Raw genomic sequence first — 22518 nt, 5'->3', positions numbered from 1 at the left:
AGGACTCCCGGAATGTAAGTGTGTGTTGAGTTTTGGTAGATGTTATATTTTTTCAAAGAAGTTGTATCAATTTTCCATTCTTCCAACATTGAACTGAGTGTTCCATTTGTTCTGCATCCTGGCCAACATTTGTTGATGTCGTCTTTTAATATTTTAAAAATATTCTTAGCCATTCTGGTTGTTTATTATGGAGTCTTATTGGAGCTTTAATTTGCATTTCCTGAATGCCTTCTTGAAGTGCCTATTATGTGTTTATTGGCCAGTCATCTCCTTTGTCATGTATCTGTTCAAGCCTTTTGCCCCTTATGTTCTTCTGTTTGTAACACACTCTTACTGCTGTGACTTTATAACCTTTACACATTCAGTATATGCCTTCCAACATTGTTCTTCAAGATACTCCTTTTTTTTTTAATATATGAAATTTATTGTCAAATTAGTTTCCATACAACACCCAGTGCTCATCCCAAAAGATGCTCTCTTCAATGCCCATCACCTACCCTCCCCTCCCTCCCACCCCCCATCAACCCTCAGTTTCTTCTCAGTTTTTTAAGAGTCTCTTATGCTTTGGCTCTCTCCCACTCTAACCTCTTTTTTTTTTTTTTCTCCTTCCCCTCCCCCATGGGTTTCTGTTAAGTTTCTCAGGATCCACATAAGAGTGAAAACATATGGTATCTGTCTTTCTCTGTATGGCTATTTCACTTAGCATAACACTCTCCAGTTCCGTCCACGTTGCTACAAAGGGCCATATTTCATTCTTTCTCATTGCCACATAGTACTCCATTGTGTATATAAACCACAATTTCTTTATCCATTCATCAGTTGATGGACATTTAAGCTCTTTCCACAATTTAGCTGTTGTTGAGAGTGCTGCTATAAACATTGGGATACACGTGCCCCTATGCATCAGTACTCCTGTATCCCTTGGATAAATTCCTAGCAGTGCTATTGCTGGGTCATAGGGTAGGTCTATTTTTAATTTTCTGAGGAACCTCCACACTGCTTTCCAGAGCGGCTGCACCAATTTGCATTCCCACCAACAGTGCAAGAGGGTTCCTGTTTCTCCACATCCTCTCCAGCATCTATAGTCTCCTGATTTCTTCATTTTGGCCACTCTGACTGGCGTGAAGTGATATCTGAGTGTGGTTTTAATTTGTATTGCCCTGATGAGGAGCGATGTTGAGTATCTTTTCATGTGGCTATTGGCCATCCAGATGTCTTCTTTAGAGAAGTGTCTACTCATGTTTTCTGCCCATTTCTTCACTGGATTATATGTTTTTTGGGTGTGGAGTTTGGTGAGCTCTTTATAGATTTTGGATACTAGCCCTTTGTCCGATAGGTCATTTGCAAATATCTTTTCCCATTCCGTTAGTTGCCTTTCAGTTTTGTTGGTTGTTTCCTTTGCTGTGCAGAAGCTTTTTATCTTCATGAGGTCCCAGTAGTTCATTTTTGCTTTTAATTCCCTTGCCTTTGGGGATGTGTCAAGTAAGAAATTGCTGTGGCTAAGGTCAGAGAGGTCTTTTCCTGCTTTCTCCTCTAGTGTTTTGATGGTTTCCTGTCTCACATTCAGGTCCTTTATCCATTTTGAGTTTATTGTTGTGAATGGTGTAAGAAAGTGGTCTAGTTTAATTCTTCTGCATGTTGCTGATTCCTGACTATTTTTAACCATTTGAGTTTCCGCATAAATTTTAGAAGCAGCTTGCCAGTTTCCATATACATACATAAAGAAGAACCTGCTGGAGTTTTGATTAAAATTTCAGGTATTCTAGATCATTTTGGTGAGAACTGATAACTATATCAAAGGTTATAGTTTTTTTTACATGGTATATATCTTCAGGTATTCATGACTTCTTTACTTTAGCACAGTTTTGTATTGGATAGTTTTGTTAGATTTATTCTGAGATATTTGGTTTTTTGAAATGGTATTTAAAAATTTTTCATTATCTAATTCTTTGTTCCTAATATATAGAAATTGATTTTATGTTTGAAATTTTACTTTTTATCAATATTACACTTTTTAATCTTTAAAACTTGCTATCAACTGTGAATTTCTTAAATTCTTAGTTTTATCTACAGATTATTTAGGAGTGTCTCCCTATACAATTCTATTACTGCTAGTAATGACTCTTTTATTTATTCTTTTCTAATTATTACCCTTTTATTTTCCTTGCTTTATTGTACTGTCTGTAGAATCAGCATAACTTAGTGCTCTTGCCACTTATTTGTGAATTTATGAATTATTTATTCAGCTAGTATATCTTTAGCACTTAGTTTGTCTCTTTTAAAGATAGACAGTAACATCTAACTCTGTTTTATTTAATAGTGAATTGAATTCAAAGCTTCAAGATACTTTAGAACAAATTGAGGTAAGAAGGATTATATCATAAGTTATAATGTTTTTTTTTCTTTTCAGAGGTTTTTGAATAGTACATATGTATCTTATGTTTTGACTTTTGTGTTATTACCAGTGTTCTAGATCACAACACTTTGTTTATTGTTTTTTGTTTGGAATATCTGTGCATGGTCAAGTTAATGTTAGTCTTCTTGTAAACTCAATAATGCTTTTGGAGTTTTGGGATCTGAAAATGGTATTTTGTATCTGAAAACACCATATCTGGAAAGATCCCCAAACTGTTAGTTATAGATAGGTTTTCATGTAAATTATAGACAAAATATTTACCATGTATTAATTATTGTTTTGTTATTAACTTTTTTAGTTCAGTGAGCTAAGTTACATAAGAATAATTATTGGCTGATGAATCCTCCTAAATTCCTAAGCCTTCTGATATTTCATACAGTTCATCAAAAATGTAGAAATGGAAAGGAAAATATATGTCATTGTGAGCATGAAGTCTTGCTTTTCTTCCTGCATTTATTCAGAGTTCATTGCTGTCTTTGGCAGTCATTGCAAAGCAGAGTATTCGTTTTAGTAAATGTAATTAGACTTATTTTTTTCTGGTATTTTATTTTACTGTTTTCCTGATGAGAGTGCTTATAAAAATTGAGGCTGGACTTTCAAATGACCTTTTTTGAAGGTAGTTTTTTTTTTTTATCATAAATCCAATCATTTACTAATTATAAGAATGACAGTTTGATAAACATAAAGGTAATGCTTTTAAGTAAATAATCTCTTGAATATTGAGGACTTTCTTTTGAAAGCTCAGTATTTCTTCACTCACAATATATATTATTCTGTACTTATGTAGAGAATCATTATGTTACAATGAAATCATTGAAATAGAAATTCTTAAACAAAGTTCATGCATTTAGATATACCTTAAGGTATGTGCTTAGAAGGTCAATGTAGTTTTGTTGAGAATTACTTTTTAGTGATTATATAGAAGGACTGTTTTATTATTTTTTAAGTCTTACAAATTCAGTTCATACAATTGTAAGATTTTAGCAATTGCTGAGGAAACATAAAGTACAAATAAAAATAAGATTCCTTTAGTTACTATTATACATTTGGTGTCCCTTGAAACACTAAGCATGGGTTTTTAGATACTCACATATTAGTAACATCTTAGTAGGGGCACCTGGGTGGCTCAGTCAGTTGCGCGTCGGACTTCGGCTCAGATCATGAGCCTGCAATTTGTGAGTTAGAGCTCTGTATTGGGCTCTGTGCTGACAGCTCAGAGTCTGGAGCCTGCTTTGGGTTCTGTGTCTCCCTCTCTGTCCCTCCCCTGCTTGCGCTCTGTCTCTCTCAAAGATAAATAAACATTAAAAAAATTAAAAAGAACATCTTAGGAGTGTCTGGGTGACTCAGTCGGTTGAGCCTCCGACTTCAGCTCAGGTCATGATCTCATGGTTCGGGAGTTTGAGCCCCGTGTCAGGCTCTATGCTGACAGCTCAGAGCCTGGAGCCTGTTTCAGATTCTGTGTCTCCCTCTCTCTCTGCCCCTCCCCTGCTCGTGCTCTGCCTCTCTCTCTCTCTCTCAAAAATAAAAAAACAGTAAAAAAATAACTAAATTTGTTTTTGACTATTAAATCTAGTATGATAGTAGATGTCTTTAGATATTAATTAAAAGTGAGAAATTAAATACTTTCTTCTCATTGCCTTGAAAACATAATTCCTTAACTGCCTCTTGCCTTCTCTTTTAATTCCATAGGAGCAGTTGGATGTAGCTCTTTCCAAAATCTGCAAGAATTTTGACATTAACCATTACACCAAGGTTCAGCAAGCTTATCGACTTCTTGGAAAAACACAGGTTAGTTTTCAAAGAATATTTACTTTTTATTAATTGGGAATCTGTTGATCTTTATGAATGCTGAATATATTTACTAATGTAGAGTGTCCTTAAAAAGTTTCATTTAACAAAGTAAATTTTTATGCCATATTAACATAGGTTCACATAGGCTCAGAGTGTATGGAGTGTAACGTTACAGAGGTTTTTTGAACTATGAAGTGTTTGTCAGGTTTAATATTTTCACAATTTTATGTAGGTTTTTTTTTAAGAAAGTGTATTATAAGATAATTCATTTGGAAAGGATGTGTAGTCTTGTACCTCAGCTCTTGGTCCTGATTGAGATTCATGGTTCCTAGATGGGCCAGCATGTTTCCCTCAAAGTGGTATGTAAACTTTTGTGTACTGTGTATGTTTACCTGTAAAATAGGTCCATTTCATTTATTGGATTTTTCTCTTTTTTTAATGCTTATTTATTTATTTTGAGAGAGAGTGTGTGACAGTATGTGTGGGGGAGGGGCAAAGAGAGAGAGGGAGAGAAAGAATCTCAAGCACAGAGCCCGATGCAGGGCTTGATCCCACACACTGTGAGATCATGACCTGAGCCAAAATCAAGAGTCAGAGGTTTAATTGACTGAGCCACCCAGGTGCCCCTCATTTATCAGATTTTTCAAACAATTCTTTTGTTCTCCGATTGTTCTCACTTACCCTCATGGTGCATGGCTTTACATACTCTTACTGTTCAAGGGCTTCCTTGAAAAACTTGCAAAGGATGTCATTGTTTGAAAGTTAATTGTACCATCTCCATGTATAGGATTATACATTTATCTAAAAAATAGCTAAATATGATAGATGTAAATGTTTCTTCCCTTAAATGATCTCCTTAGAAGGAGATCTAAGAATTTACCCAACCACTTAAACTCTGTTTACATTTTAAAATCTGGATAAAGAAATTTGGTTGTTTACCGTAGTTAGTTAATTTGTGTGTCTTAGGCTACCTAGGAAAAATTACAAGAAGGTAGACGCTTGGTAATTTTGGGAGACATATTTAAAGACCCTTAAGAATATGATTATAACATCTAATTTCCCCCATTAGGCTAATTCTTTTACTTGTTAAATATTTATTAGTACCTACAGTGTGCATTGCTCCAGGCACCTCTGTATGAGCCCTCATGTGTCTTTTAGTGAGGGAAGCAGGATGTTGGCTGTAACAAGTGCTGTAAAGAAATAGATATCAGCATAAGCCTATAGAGTCATGCAAAGTACTGATTTATACAGGATGATCAAGAAATGGTTCTTTGAGAAGGTGACCATTGAGAAGCATCCTGAACAATATAAGGGAATGATGGCAAAGCGAATCCAAAGGTGTGATTATGCCTGACATGTCTAAGAAAGAGCAGGATGGGTACCAGTCATAAACACAAAGCAACAGAGCAGTGTTCACGATTCATATTTATCTTTAGGAATATGATGTTATGGTTACTTGAAGGGTTATTTGCAAATAATCAACAGTACAATTATAATTTTATGAAAAACAGTGATCTTTGTGCCTAATTTATAATTGGTAAAGATTTTTTTCTTATGTTTTTCACATCCATTGAAATTTATTTATTTTAATAACATGAAATTATGTTATATGTTTTTTTCTTTCCATAGACAGCAATGGATCAACTTCACATGCACTTCACTCAAGCCATTCATAATACTGTGTTTCAAGTTGTTCTTGGTTATGTGGAACTATGTTCAGGAAACACAGATACAAAATTCCAAAAGCTGCAATATAAGGATCTCTGTACAGTATGTAGTAATTTAATAACTGTTCATATGTCTTTTTTAGTTTTTAAATTCATATTCCATTTTTCATAGCACCTATTATTTGAAGATGCTACTGAAATAAAAACAAATATGTTTGCCAAACGTTTTTTTTCCCCCATATTATTCTTTTTCTCGTAATGGAAGATTCAGTCACACAAATGGTAAAGGTTGATGAGGTAGTATAGATTTATGGAGTGCAGTTGCTTCTAAATGGACTCTTTACTCTGTCATAGCTTCTTTTACCCTTTTCTCTCAGGCTTTTAATTCTCTTCTGTGATTGCATGTAAGGTCCTTCTAAAGCAATCATCTTTGCTGGTTCCCTGTATACACTTTCGGTCAGTCTTTCCATGTGTATAAATGCTATTTTTGTCAGCATCTGTAACCAATTTCTTTTCATTCTTAAAGAAACAGAGGTCTATGGGTCATATAACCACGGGTGAGAAGTGAACTGAGTTGGGCTCTGTTTTAGAATTGGTCCTGCTGATGGATTGATATAGAGTGTGAGGAAAAGAGAATGATGAACAACTGGGAGAACAATGGTGTCATTTGTGTTTACAAGGAAGACTGATTTGTAGTAGAAAGTCATGAATTCTGTTTGATGCCAATTAACATTCAAGTGGACTTGTTGAGGAGGCAGTTGGATAAAAGAACTTCTGGAGACAAGAGCTGAAGTTAGATTTGGGAGTCATCAGCATCTAACTGTACTTAAGTCCATGGTACTTGATAAGAATATTGGGGAAATGGGTGTAGAGAAATGAACTATGGGGCCCTTGGGCCTTGTGACATTCAGGGATTAGGTAGGGAGGAGAGACCAATAGAAGAGTCTGAGAAAGAGCAGCTAGCTGGGTAGGAGAAAAACTAGGAGATGGTGGAACAGCCTACAGAAGAAGTATTTCAAGAAGAATTGACTGTAAACCGATGTCATATGCTTCTGAGAGTCTGTATAAGGTGATATTACAGAAATGACCACTTGATTTGACAATATGGAGGTCATTGTTGACCTTGGTCTCTTTATTTCTAGCTCAACAATGTTCTGTGTCTCTCACTGGAGACTTTCTTGAATTATTTCTAACGTCTACTCAGAAAATAACAGTTATGGCAAGTCGATATCTATTCTCTACTGTAATTATGTCTAGAAACCAGTGTAAAATTTAGCTAATCTTCATTCTTTACTGAGTTTGTCAAAAGTGCAGGTTTTATGGCCATTGGGAAGTATTCTTACTTAAGAGACAATAAATATTCCAGGAGGATGTGATTATATTGGATGGATTAAGGATTAAGTTAATAATGGCAGTGGATGGTTGTTAATAAAGCTTAAATTTTTTTTTTCAAAAATCATTTCATAAATCACGAGAACTATTTCACAAATTTAATGATTATTAACTTCAAGTGTGATATAGTTGCATAATTACATTTTTAGTTATCCAGTTCTAAGTACAGCCATCATTTGTTATATTTCAGTGATTTTGAAATGTGTTGTTTATCTTCTTATCCATGTGTTTTCTTAGGTTCATAGTATAATTTTTAAATTAAATATCCAAGCAATCAGTTTCATTTTTTTGATTATATTAGTGTTGTCACAAATAGATGTCTCATGGTAAAGCAATTTATTACAAGTTAGTGATTTCTCTGTTACAACAGAAAATAACTTTTAATAATTAAAACAAAAAAAATAATTAAAACAAACATTTAAACAAATTAGGCTTTTGTCCTTAAGTCTTTACTTTGATTAAATCTGGTGTGTGTTTGTGTGTATGTATAGTGTACTTTGTTACCATTAAACTTTGATATGTTTTTAAGTCAGAGACATATTTGTGCTCCTACTTCTTGAGAAAGTTCTCTGTGCATTTACAAAATACAAAGATGAAAGTTGTACTTAATTTATAAATGTTTATGAACAAAAATTTGTGCTTAAAGTTTTTACTATAGCATTTTTAAACAATTTCACTGTTTTTTGTAAAGCTGATTTTTGAAGTAGCTGTGTATATTTAAATTATCAGATAACAAAGGGCTTATCTTCCTTGATTTTATTTTGAGTAAATCCTTCTTAAAATGACTCTAGGAAACATGTGGTAATTCTTTATAAAATTATTCATCTGTGTATGATTACAGCGAGGTATATACAATTAAATTAAGGAAACAAGTGATTTATTGGTATACTAGAGCTTTGTCATAGAACCACCCTCCCAGCCCCTGTACAGAACAGCTGGCACATACGTTGTTATACATCCAACACAGTTTACACTCCTGGTTTATATTCAGGCTGTGCTAAAACATTCTTTGAAGGAGTTTTGAAGTGGTGAGAGTAATAGCAGATGTTGATGATGGCTTCATGGAGAAATTTCTTTTCTTTTTTTTAAGTTAATTTTATTTATTTATTTTGAGAGAGTGAGAGAGAGAGAGAACACAGGGGAGGGGCGGGCAGAGAGGGAGGAGAGAATCCCAAGCAGGCTCTGCACTGTTAGCACAGAGCCCAACACGGGGCTCCATCTCACAAACAGTAAGATCATGACCTGAGCCAAAATCAAGAGTTGGAAACTTAACCAACTGGAGCCACCCAGATGCCCCCTGGAGGAATTTCTTTGAGAAAAGGATTTAACAAAATTAGGTATGGTGGGCTCTTTATGTTGTAGAGGAGCTGAATAATGAGGTGAAGGATATGATCCATTTTAAGGTGGCCCATTTTGTTTGGCACAATTCTCAACAAAAAATTAACAAAGTTCAGAACTTTACCCCATGCCTCTTAGAAGTATTTAAGCAGTACTGTTACAAGCAGACGGGTGTGGATATCTCTTTGAAACCTAAGCAAGTTTTAATTTGTTTTATAATATTGTATTCTATTTGACATGTTTAAACCAGGGAAGATTAGAAAGAAATTATTTCTCATCAGATTTATTTATTTGTTAGTTTGATGAAAAGATGTGACCTTTTAGAAACTGAATTCTACAGATGAAGGTGATTACTTCAGGAGAGAAAAATGGAAACAACCCTTAGAAATTTAGTAAATAAACTGATGAAAGGAAATTTAAATATGTTTTCCTGGTGGAAACACATATAAAGGATCTGTAATGGCACAGCTCAAGCAAGGGAGATGATTTGTGAAGGAACCTTGTTTTTGAATGTAAGGTTCTTGATTTTTTAATACGTAGCAATTGTGAATCATTTTAGCCCCAATTAAAAGTAACTGATAATACATATTGAGTGGGGCGCCTGGGTGGCTCAGTTGGTTAAGCATCCAACTTCAGCTCAGGTCATGATCTCATGGTTCATGGGTTCGAGCCCCGAATTGGGTTCTGCACTGACAGCTCAGAGCCTGGAACCTGCTTCGGAAACTGTATCTCCCTCTCTCTCTGGCCCTCCCCTGCTTGTATTCTGTCTCTCTCTGTCTCAATAAACAAACAAAAAAACAAACAAAATAAAACATTTAAAAAATACTTATTTAGGTAGAGTCTTATGTCAGGTAAGAAAGAAGGAACACAGCCCTCAGGAGATGTGTAAAAGGTGTTGACTGGTATATTTTAGAAATGAGAAGAAAGAGTTCAGGCATTTGGGCAGTTGGTTTTCTCTGTTTAATAGCAATATTTTGAAGGAAATCCTTAATCCTAGATAGCATTTAAATATAACATTAAAAAATGAAATACATGAAATAGTATACTCAGCAGAGTTGAGAGAGGGATGAGAGTTCCTGGAAATAGGGAACAGTTATGTTTCATTTAAATGGAAAGAGATTGGAAATAGAACTCTAATCATCTGCTTGCCCTCATTCATAGTATTATTTTAAACCACTCACAGGTATCTGTTTATTACTAGAGGAGCTAGAATGAAATTGTACTATTTTTTTTTCTTTGATATCCCTTTACAAAGAAATCTGGGGCAAAATTAGTGTTCTGTTTCTGTTTACTCTGATAAACCAAGAACTTCAGAGTTTTTAAGGCCAATAGCATCCTATTCTGTTATGACATTTCTCCAATTCTGTGTCCTGTCAGCCACTGCTCTGAGTTTAAAAGTTTAGTTGGCTTTGAACTTTCTGAAATCATTTTGTAATTGAATGTACTTACTTTTCTTTCTTTACTAAACAATGTTTTCTGAAAGATTTAATTAGAAGCACAATTTTTCTTTTTATAGTTTATCTTTCTGTCTGGTTTTCCTGTTTTTCTTGAATATATTGGCTTACAGTTTTTATTTAGATCAGTAATTTAGGCTTTAAAAATATGTACATTATTTTGAAGCACAAATACATTGTGGGGTACATTGATGTACCCCTACATGTTTATACCAGTCTGTGGAGAGATTTCTAGACACCAAGTAGATGCTCTTTATTTAGTAACTTTGTAGAGAAACTATTTGTAGGTTATTTGAAAGTTTATGAAGTATGCATCATTTATAAAAATTTATTTACAGCCTTGTTTGGCAGGCTGTTGGATTTCTTTGGGGAGCTTTTTTAAGATGTTAATTAGGATGTTATTGATTAATTTTATGATAATAAAGCTGGCTAAATCTGGCTGAAATTTTTCCAACCATTTTTCAGTTTTTCATTTCCAAATGAACTTAATGAGTTTTGAGTTCTGTTTTTGAAATGAGCTTGGTAATGTAGTAATACTTTGGTGAAAAATGAGTTAGTTTTTTGTTTGTTTGTTTGTTTGTTTGTTTTTATTTTTTGTTTTTTTAGAAAAAAATTTTTGAAATCATTTCAGTATGAGTTTTCTCAGAGTCTGGCCCATTGGAGGTGCTTAATGTTTCTTGAGTAAATTGGATTTCCCTCTTAGTCTCTAATTGGTGTGGTGTTGACACATTTCAAATTTAAGTTAAATGTGACGGAAAGGAAACCAACATTATGTACCTTCTTTGTGCTGTGTACTTTTACAGGTGCCTTGTGTGCATACATCGTAGAGAGACAAACCGAAGGCTAGTGTAATACTCCATTCTTCTAGGCTTTTAAACTTTCATTCTTCTGAGTAGGAGCTCTTGATATTGAATTATAATTCAGTGTCAGTTTTTTGAGAGTTAGTAAATGTCTTTAGTAAGTCCTCTGTTGAAGATATAGTTCATTTTGATGTTCATATAGAAACCTAAAGACAAGTCTTCTTTTTAGTCAAAACATGTTTCTATTCCCAAACTCTCAGGGCATTTTCTGTTATGAAGAATATATTTTCTCTCATCAAATGGTGTGAGAGTATATGGACTGTCTTTACAATGAATGATAAGTCGCTAGGAAGTTCAGAGCTAAATTCAATGTTCATGTATAGTAATAATCATGTTTTTGTTCTCTGTAGAATTAACTGCCTCTTTATCCTTTTGCTGTTTTCTGACTTAAACTAGTCTAGTATTTATGTTCTATCACTTACAATCTTTATAGATTTAGACAGAATGTAGATTATATAAATAGTTGCTCAAATTAAGCAATCATTAATTAACATGTTTACTCTTAAAAGTATACATATTTGAAATTATACAAGTAAAACATTAGTTGTAAGAAAATATAGATAAGCAAAAAGGAGAAAATTAATATTTATGCATGCAAAGCTGGTTCTTTTAATGTGTATGTAAGCAAATAGCTTTTAAAAGTGGGATTATGCTGTATACACAGTTTTATAACATTTTTCCCACTTTCTATATTATAAATAATTTTCCATTTCAGTAAATATGCTACCCACATAACTTTTAATAGCTTGACAGTGTTTCAGTGTAAGATCCTGTGGATTAATTAACCAGCTTCCTATTCTTAGGTATTTATGTTATTTCTAGCTTTTGTCATTATGAACAACATTATAGTAAATAGACTTAAAGCTAAGTCTTTGCCTACATCTTTAATTATTTAGGATAAGTGTTGAGAAATGAAATTGTATTGTGAAAGGCTTTTGGTTCATTTTTCCAAAATTGCCCTCTAGAAAGTGTGTTTCAGTTTTCACTCCTCATCAGCAATGTCTGCTCTTATCCGTCTCCTTGTACACATGAATGCTGATTATTTTGTATTTAATAGCTTAATTGTCAGATACCAGAAGGTAGCATATCAAAATAATTTATGTTGTTTACCATTCAGGCATATTTAGGATGTGAAGGAAATTCAACTGGGGCACTTAATTGATTATTGGGGTTAATTTGGTTGATTTGGTTAGATAGGTGAACAGATATTTTCTGTCTTACTGGAAGCTACAAATTTGAACATTTGGTCAAAGAGAGAAGCCTTTTTACTTAGAAGAGCAATATTATGTATTTACTTGAGTTGCTGTCTCAGGTCAGTTGTAGAATACTCCAAAGAATCAGCTGTTGGATTTATTATCACATATTTGTACCATCACCACTCATATATTTTTTATATATGAATATATATTGATTTTTATATATTTAAGGTAAAATTAGGTTTTGGTAATTTTTAAAGTTCAAAACTTAATAATCAAAAGATAGGTAAGGAAAAATTTTCTCTGCCATTTATTCTCTGGATTGTCAAGAACCGTGAAGGGTCTGAAATTTTATCCTACTTGCAAACTGACACGCTAGCCTGTGACCCTTTCTTTCATGGATGCTGGAATAGGACATAAAATTCCATTATCTTGGTACTCTGACTTGCTAAGTTAAAAACCAGTTCCCTTGTCATTGCTCAGCTTTTGTTAATCAAGTAATCAGTTTAGCTCAACAAGGATAGATAAGGCTTTACAGAATTTATAACCTAGTAAGATCACATTAATTATGATCAGAGGTAGGATAAGAAAAGTTGAAACAACATAAAGTGTCATTGGGGTCAACGTAGTTCTTTAAGGTTCTAAGGAAAGCAAAACCGTATCTTATTGTTAAGAGAAAGCTGCAGCTTTTGAGCTGGGTCTTGGATTCCAACAGGCACAATGTATGTGGCTGTGTCTGGGGTGGGAGCTGGGGGGTTGGGGTAGTGAGCAGTGTTAGGTTGTCTGACTTGCTTTAACTGGATTTTTAGTATGAATATTTGGTTGTTTTCAGTATTCTTGGGGACTAATGAGTGCCAATAGAGTACATACTTTGGGTTGTAGTTATCTGGGCATCCAGCCTTGCCTCTTTGGAAATGGAGGGGTTTTCTGGTCACTTGAAACTGGCTCAGGTGTGGCAAGGCCCCTGGGCTGCCCACAGCTAAGAACCAGTCAGTGTAAGGTAGTCTGCTGGGTGATGTGTGTGTGTGTGTGTGTGTGTGTGTGTGTGTGTGTGTGTTGTGGTGGAGGATGGGAATAAATGTTGAAAAACCAACCTATTTTTAAAGCCTGGCACACACTGTCAGCAGAAACAAAAAATAATTTCCTGGTAGAAAGTCATTCTTGAGACCTGTCAAGAAACCTTATTTTTAATTTGATAGTGTTTTTACATTTAAATACTGCCCCTTTTTTTGTGGTAATCTCACAGCATTTTATCACTTGTAACTTTGAAAGATAAATTATGTATTCTGATTATACCTGCTTTGTTTGAGTATTAAACTGTCTATTTGATTAAGGCCATTTAATAGCAATTTGAATTTAAAGGAGACCTTTCTGTTTCACAATTTAGAAGGTGCGAGGTTCTTAGTTCCGAGTTAGCATCATTTATATCATACTTATTGCATATGACTTCATAGATATATACAATTTTAGCATTAATGATAAAAATGCCTAGGAGATGAGAGTGCCTGTTTTTTCACCATGATACATTTGTGTTTTTAAATCATGAATGAATCCAGTTTGACATAAGAGAAGTTTTGCTACAGCGTATGTATATTGTTGTCTTTGGACAGTCATAGTGTTTAAAGCTTCAGAATAACCTAGTAGAGAGAATTTAGATTATTTGCTTTATCCCTTAAGGTGTTTAGATAAATGAAGTGATATTTATAACATCATGACTGAGTAAGTCACAAAGTCGGGCCCTAAGCCCAAACGTGTGGCTATCCAGTCCGCTATACTGTGCACATTTCTGGCTTCCAGTGGCTAAAAAGTACTGAAGATATTCATATTTTCTACAGTGTGGCCCTCACAGAAGTAATTCAAGGTTGGAAAGATCTTGTAATTGCTTGGCCCAGACACTTCCTTAGGTCTGGAGTTTAGATGTTTTTAGCTCCAGGGCCAAGTGCTGTTTGAATCTGCAACATCTTTCCTGAAGCCTCCCCAACAGGCAGTGGTCCTCCCGGACAGGCAATGGTCCTCCCTACCAGCTTCTGGTGATGCAGCTCACAGCACTAGCGGTATTCATCTGAAGATACTGCTAACTCTTTGTGGGTTTTTTTTTTTTTTTAATCTATCAGTGTGTGTTTGAAGTTGGGGGTGGAGGGTGGCAGCGGCTGGGAGTTGGGGAGCCCTGTGAGGATGCCAAGACATCTGTTCCCTTTATGTTTGTCATGATGTGATCAGAGTGCTAAATCAAAGTGAAACAACAAAAAATACCTTAAGATATTCCTTAAGAATTTTTATTTTGACGTTTTAATAGAAAAATTATCTTTCTGAAATTTTTGTATTTGGTAGTAGAGATTTCTGAGGAATATAAAAGTAAATTAATAAGAGAAAACTAAATTCTGCAGCATCTTTTTTTTCATATTTACCACTTTGCACTTAAGCAACTTTTAAAAGATGACTTTTTTTCATTGCATGCTTCAGATTTGGAAAGGCTGCTTATGTTCATTTCACGTTCTTTGAAAATGTCCTCTAGAGTCTCACTTACTGCTGATAGTCTGGGCTGGAATGTTGCTGTTTTAATAAGCTAATTTCATAATTTTTATTTTGACCAGGTATGTTTGTTGGTTGAGATGGTTAAATAGCAGAAATGGAAGGTGCAAAGTGTTAGCTGACAGTGAAGAAGAAAGGGATATGATATCTGTGGATTTTTTTAAAGTGTTCTTCAAGATTTGATTAGGAAGCCTATTTGGGGGATGCCTGGGTGGCTCAGTTGGTTAAGTGTCCCACTCAGCTCCTACTCCGCTCAGATCAGTTGGTTAAGCGTCCTACTCCACTCAGATCATGATCTCATGGTTCATGAGTTTGAGCCTCGCATCGGGCTCTGTGCCGATAATGTGGAGCCTGCTTGGGATTCTCCCTCTCCCTCTCTCTCTCTGCTCCTCCCCTTCACATGCACGCACATTCTCTCTCAAAAATAAAAATAGATACACATTTTAAAAAAAAAGCCTATTTTGATGTTTGAATAGTGAAGCATAATGGTAATACTGTGTTGAAATTTTTACATTGTAATATCCAGATTAGTGAATATTCTCCAAATCCTGCTCCCTCTGTTACCTTTTATAAGCTTCAGAGTTACTAGAGATCTATGTTATCTGTATAGAGGTTATGGATTTAAAATATTTTAGATTACTTAAAATATTCTTTCTTGTCTGTATGTTTTTGAGAGATATTTCTTTTTTTTTTTAATTTTTTTTTTTTAACGTTTTTATTTATTTTTGAGACAGAGAGAGACAGAGCATGAATGGGGGAGGGGCAGAGAGAGAGGGAGACACAGAATCAGAAGCAGGCTCCAGGCTCTGAGCCATCAGCCTAGAGCCCGACGCGGGGCTCGAACTCACAGACTGTGAGATCGTGACCTGAGCCGAAGTCGGACGCTTAACCGACTGAGCCACCCAGGCGCCCCGAGAGATATTTCTAAAATACCGTACTTTTTTTTCTTTTCCCTTCACCTCACAACCTTTGCTGAATAAATTGACACTACTAGCTTTCAAAGAATGGCAATGGAAAATAGCTCTTGAACACAGAGTAATATTTGATAATTAAATTTCTATTTCCCATATATTCTTAATTTTTAAAAGAATTTAAAGACATGTTATTTCAGTTCTTTGGGATGTCTTGCTGTGAATATTATCTAAATTGATCAAGATTTCATTGCTATGATTGATACGTGATACAAACATAGAACTGGAATTACAATATGGTGCTCCTCTGCCTTGGTATTCCTGGTTTTTTTCTAAATGAATCCTCCCTTAATTGGGATTTCAACTGAGATGAAGTATTAAGCATTTAGTAATTGGTGAGTGGATTAAACTAGTGATGAGGTAGTTAGATCAGGAATCTCTAACACTATTTTGTGAAAGGTGAAACTTAAATCCAGAGTGGTGTTTTGTGGAAGGGTATGTGACTGATAAGTTGTAGAACTGGTGCTGGCTGGACCCAGGACTTCCAGTTCCTTCTCTAAGCCTGTTTCTAATATGCCTTGCTGGTGTGAAAAAGAATAGATGTCTGAGTGGAGGTTTCATGGGCTGTTAATTCAGAAACCCAGATTCTCTTCTTGGCCTGCCTTTTAGTTTTTGATTACTTACTCAATTATTTGCTTATTTGTTGGTTTCTTTGAATTTCTTTTGTTATAGTTATGATTCACCCATGTCTGTGTAATAAAGTTTCTCTATTTGAAATTTAGAGGAGATTTTTTTAAAGTAATGAGAGAATACTAGTTGTGAATGATTTTAGTAATAAGGTGTTAAAAGCATGAGAGAACCATTTGTTGCTATGGGAGTTGACACCACTTAGTTACATGGTATAGTGGAAAGTGGTTTTTGGAGTCCAGTTTTAAAATGAAATGACTCTTTTAATTTATTGCCAACATGGTCTTCAAGTGCAGAAATTAACCATCTGGGCTTAAATGTATTGAAAACAGTATTTTTTTATCTAGCCCACCTTGCCCTTTTTTCTTAAACTGTTTGTGTATGTATTTAGTACAATGAATCTCTGCATTTGTTTCTATTTTAAATTAAAATTTTAGGCAAGAGTCATCTTGTTATCTTGTGCTCAGTACATCATAGTCTTATGTTTGTATGTATGAACATTTTTGAAGATGATAAAATATGGATTCTTTTGGGAGACTTTTGGGCATGTGCAGTGGTTTAGCTGGATTTATGAATTATTTACACTTGGGTCAGTTTGGTGAGAAAAAGCTTGCTATAACTTCAATAATTTCAACTTTTTTTGGGAAAAAATACGAATACATCTCTGTGTATCTTTTCCAAACACATTAAATTTCAGCAAATCGTCAAGATGAAACGTAGTAAAGAACCTACTTTTCCTAGAAAAAATAGGCAAATAACGTACCTAGACAGTGGCTGGGTGGAAAATAGAAGGTAGTAGTAGTTCTAAGATTCAATTTTCTGGTTTGTTAAACTGTGACAAGTATAATAAAAATTAATTGGTGGGCTATAACACAATTCTTTGTATAGCCATAATTTTTCTTTGGGAAGAAATAAGAATTGTCTTCCTTTTATCTACCCCAAAGAATGTTGGTATATAATTAGATTAAATTTATTTGCATAATATAAATATAAATTTATGTAAAGTTGAGTTTATGAAAGTGACAAAAATTGACTTGTAGAAGAGTACCTTTATTTAGGTGAATGATTGAGGAGTTGCAGCCCAGAACTTTTTTTGTGATTTTTTTTTTCTTTGCCCTCTGCTTTTGACTTTTTCTTGACCATGTGCATCAGTATCAAGTTTTTATTAAATGTGTGTGCTATAAGAGATTTGCTATGATGGGATAAAAATAAACCAAAGGGAAAAACAATCAAGACTGGTTCATTGTCAAGTGTGAATTATAAAAGTAAACATGAAATATATACATAAAAAATTACTCCAAATTATGGCATAAATATGCAATAATATTTTATATTAATCTCTGTAAGCCATGTGTAAATGTGGATGGTCATTCTAATTCTTCTATGAATAGGTTACTTATAGCCTATGTGGTATACTTAGAAAAGTGTCACTTCCTCCTACGTTTCTTCCATTTCATTCCCAGCCCCACCTTGTAAAGGTAACTAACTTCAGTGTTTTTAAAAATATATTTTATATATATAAAAAACTTGTATATAATTAAAAAAATTTCCCTTTCTCATATATGTATGTCATGAAGGGGAAATTTAAAAAAAAATTAATTCCTGTATAGTTAACATACAGTGTTGGATTAGTTTCAGGTGTACAACAGAGTAATTCAACAATTCAGTACATTACTCAGTGCTCATAAAATCTTGATGTACTCTTAATCCCCATTACCTGTTTCACACATCTTCTCACCTACCTCCCCTCTTACAGGGAGCTAGAGAATATGATGCTAAGTGAAATAAGTCAGTCAGAGAAAAAATTTATGTGGAATTTAAGAAACAAAACAAATGAACAAAGGATAAAAAACAGACAAACCAAATAACAGACTCTTAACTATAGCAAACAAACAGATGGTTACCAGGAAAAATTTTTTTTAATTAAAATTTAAATATGTGTTGTCAACTTATCATTTTCATAGTTTATACACACATAGTGCTCCTTTGTGTGTATAAACACTAGTTTATTCAACCAGTCTCCTATTTGGACATTTAGATGGATTCCAATATTTTGTGATTACAAATAATCCTTCACAATAAATAATCTTGTGCATAAGTATTTTTACATTGTTTGAGGATAAATTCAGGATAAATTCCTAGAAGCGGGATTGCTGGGTCAAAGGGAACATGCACATGTAGTTTTGTTAAACAATGCCAAACTCTCCTCCATAGGGTTATATCATTTTTCATTCCCACTAGCAGTGTATGAGGGTGGGTGCTTTTTCATAGTCTTGCCAACAGAGTATACAGAGTATCAAAGATAAACAAAGCCAAATACTAATTAAAGTTGTATGGAAAGATTTTAATCAATAATACACTGTTGAGAAATGGAAAAGAATCCAGTGTGAACCAAGTTCACCTTTCATTTTGTACAGAGGTTACTGGGCATTTTAGAGGGGAAAGGTATGAGTTGGAGCTTAGAGTCAGGAAATGAAAAATTACAAAAAACGGGAGGTAGGGGTTAATCCTTGTGAAGCCCATCTGGGTTTGCTGACTGGCACTTATGGAAGTGAGGCTCCTACTCTCTCCCTCACAGGCTGGGAGACAGGAGGCCTATCTTCAGGTGTTAGCTGAAAGAAACAGTAAATTCTTTTGGCAGGCTTGAGTTTTCTCAGTAGGCATGTTAATGGGGACTAGGGTCATCCTAGTATGCAGCCTTGAGCTTTTACAAACTATGTTAGTGTTTTGTTCGATTTTTTGCAGGCCAAGAATGAGGCCTAGTCAAGAAGAGGGCTCAGAGAATCTTAGCTAGAGTTTGGTCAAGAAGAGATTCTTTGTTAGTGGTCAACTTTAAAATTTTCACCAATCTGATGAGTGAGAATTTATATCTTATTGTAGTTTTAATGTACATGTGTCCTGTTATGAGTGAAGTGGGACATGTTTTTCGTATGTTTAACGGCATTTTTGTATCTCTTTTTGTGAAGTTTGCTTGTAACTTCTTTCCATTCTTTTATAGGATGCTTGGTCTTTTCCCCCAAAAACTTTTAGGAGTTTTTTGTTTGTTTGTTTTTAAGTTTATTCATTTATTTTGAGAGAGAGCAAGAGAGTGAGTGGGAGAGGCGCAGAGAGAGAGGAAGAGAGAGAACCCCAAGTAGGCTCCACTGACAGTATGGAGTTCAAGATGGGGCTTGATCCCATGAACCGTGAGATCATGACCTGAGCCGAAATCAAGAGTCGGATGCTTACCTGACTGAGCTCTCCAGACGCCCCAGAGAGTTCTTTATAAATGCATGATATTAACTCTTTGTTGCGATATATGCTGTGAATATTTTTCAAGTTTGTTAAATTTGTCTTTTGACCTTGTTTATAGTGTTTTGTTTTGCCATGTAAATTCTTTTTAAAAATTTTTATGTAGTAAAATGTGTCAACTTTTACATTTTATTACCTCTAATTTTGAGTCATAGTTAGAAAGCCTTTCCTTACATCAAGCTGAGGGAAGAATTAACTCAAATTTTCTTCTAGTGCTAGTATAGTTTTATTTTTTCCATTTAGATCTCTTATCCTTTTGGAGTTTATTCTTATGTATGGTGTGAGGAGTGGGTCTAACTTTGTCTTTTTCCAACTGACTATCCAGTTATCCTAACACTATTTATGAAAAAACTATCTTCACCTATATTTATCAAATACTCTATTTTCATATGAGGCTGGACCTATTTCTGGCCTTTTTTAATTTCTATCTCAGTAAATTCATAAATTAGGGAGAATTGGTATCTTGATGATGTTGACACATCCTAGTCAAGAATAAGAGATGTCTCTCTGTTCAAGTCTATTTTATGTCTTTCAGTTTTCTTTATAGAATTTTGGATCATTATTTGTTAAGTTCCAAAAAATTTCATCTTTTTTATCTTTTGTTATTATAAGTGGAAGTTTCTCATTCTGTGTATCTTCCAAATGGTTATTTTATATATTTATAAATTAATATATATACAAATATATATATTTAATAATATAATATTAAATATATTATTTTTAAATATATATTTAATATATATATATATTAATATATATACAAATGCACTAATTTTATAACCTGCTACCTTGCTGAATTATTTTATTGTTTTAGTTACTTTTATCACTGATTCTCTAAGAATTATATTCTAGATATATTATTATATCATCTGCAGATAGATATAGTTTGGTTTCTTCTTTTCCTGTTTATTTGCTTCTTATTCTTTTTTATAGTGTAATTGTATTGGTTAATGCCTCCAGAACATTGTTAAATAGTGGTGGAGATAGTGGGCTTCTTTGTCTTGTTCCTAACCACAGTGGGTATGCCTTAGTTTTCTTATCTTAAGGAAATATGCATCCATTTTTATTTTTTATTAGTTATCATTACAGACGGCTGTTGAATTTTGTCAAAAGGTTTATTCCAGCATCTTTTAGAATAATCATTTGATTTTTTTTTGTTACACTGTTAATATGATGAATTACATTAATAGATTTTGTAAGATTGAACCATCCTGCCATTCTTGGCTTAAACGCAACTTGGGCTATGACTCCAGAGCTTAACAACTCTTTTATTTTACTACTTCCTAGTTGAATTTCAGAGATTTGACATGCTTACATAAAAATGGACTGAGTCATACAAGTTAGTATTTTTATTAATTGCTTGATGAATGTTTTAATAAACAAGGAGCTTAGAGGAGGGAAAGATCATTATGGAGAGAAAAAACTTCTTGAAAGAGAGAGGACCACTACCGACCTGTGCTATCCTAAGCATCAGTCACACCATAACTATACTTGCTATGTACTTATTTCTACCAGCTATTTACTTTGGAGAGCTTAATATACCAGTCTTACTAGCCTTTCAGTGTTTTATCAGCATGATAAATGCTGCGGGTTAATTTATTTTTTTTTAATTTTTTTTAAATTTATTTTTAATTTAAGATAAATCTTGTGGGTTAATTACCAAGAGAAGAAATGTTAGGAAATCTCAAATGATGAAGCAGATGTTCCATTTTGACAGAAAGCCTACAAAATAGGATGGAGGCATCACTCTACCTGTAGGAAAAAAAGGGCAGAAGGACAAACTGGTAGTTTATACAAAGGATAGAGGGGGGTAAATCCACACATTTTCATTAGGGAGATCTGAGACCACATATTATATCATAGCCACATTATATAAAACATTATTTTTAAATATTAATAGGTATGGAATATCTATAATATCCATGTAATTTCTAGAATTTAGAAATTGTCAAAGGTATTTAGTTTGCACAAATGACATGATTGATTGATTGATTTCCTTTTGGCAAGTTGTGATAATTTTCAAGTTAACTTTTCTCATTTTCTTCAGCATGTTACCCCAGACAGCTATATTCCATGCCTTGCAGACCTGTGCAAAGCACTATGGGAAGTTATGCTCAGCTATTACAGGACTATGGAATGGCATGAAAAGCATGACAATGAGGATACTACTTCTGCTGCTGGTATGAAATCATTTTAATCTATAATTTTTTTTTAAGTTTATTTATTTATTTTGAGAAACAGAGAGAGAAAGAAAGCCTGAGCAGGGGAGGGCAGAGAGAGAGGGAGAGAGAGAATCCCAAGCAGGCTCTGCACTGTCAGCGTGGAGCCTGACGAAGGACACGATTCATGAACTGTGAGATCGTGACCTGAGCTGATATCAAGAGCTGGATGTTAACTGACTGAGCCACCCAGGCACCCTGGAAATCATTTTTTTTTTTTAACATTCATTTTTGAGAGACAGACAGAGCACAAGTGGGGGAGGGGCAGAGAGAGAGGGAGACACAATCCGAAGCAGGCTCCAGGCTGTGAGCTGTCAGCACAGAGCTCGATGTGGGGCTCAAACCCACGAATCGTGAGATCATGACCTGAGTGAAAGTCAGATGCTTAACTGACTAAGCCACCCAGGTGCTCCAAGTCATTCATTTTCTTTACAATCTCCATTATCTTTGGGGATTAACTGGGCCAAAGGACTTCTTTTTTTTTTTTTTTTTTAATTTTTTTTTTAATGTTTTTATTTATTTTTGAGACAGAGAGAGAGCATGAGCAGGGGAGGGGCAAAGAGAGGAGGAGAAACAGAATCTGAAGCAGGCTCCAGGCTCTGGGCTGTCAGCACAGAGCCCGATGTGGGGCTCGAACTCACGGACCTCGAGATCATGACCTGAGCCGAAGTCGGATGCTTAACCGACTGAGCCACCCAGGCGCCCCGGCCAAAGGACTTCTTAAGTGACAGATACTACCAGTTTTCAGGAATATGTCATGATGG

The 22518-nt window shown here is 34.5% G+C and overlaps 1 protein-coding gene across 3 annotated transcripts in view; it reads left to right on the top strand.

The window, feature by feature from the left end:
* The window catches only part of VPS50 (VPS50 subunit of EARP/GARPII complex), a 133372-nt gene that overhangs the window by 42442 nt on the left and 68412 nt on the right, over positions 1-22518 (top strand). For 2 of the 3 annotated variants that reach the window (XM_058725086.1, XM_058725085.1), the window contains 4 exons: positions 2321-2363; positions 4106-4204; positions 5837-5977; positions 21583-21715. In XM_058725086.1, coding sequence (XP_058581069.1) covers positions 2321-2363; positions 4106-4204; positions 5837-5977; positions 21583-21715 — 416 coding nt within the window. The remainder of the gene's footprint in view (positions 1-2320; positions 2364-4105; positions 4205-5836; positions 5978-21582; positions 21716-22518) is intronic. The other variant, XM_058725087.1, reaches the window with a different exon arrangement.

The sequence above is a fragment of the Neofelis nebulosa genome, chromosome 4, assembly GCF_028018385.1.
Source record: "Neofelis nebulosa isolate mNeoNeb1 chromosome 4, mNeoNeb1.pri, whole genome shotgun sequence".
Lineage (NCBI taxonomy): Eukaryota > Metazoa > Chordata > Mammalia > Carnivora > Felidae > Neofelis > Neofelis nebulosa.
Note: the sequence above shows the minus strand (reverse complement) of the source record. Positions and strands in the feature narration are given on the sequence as shown.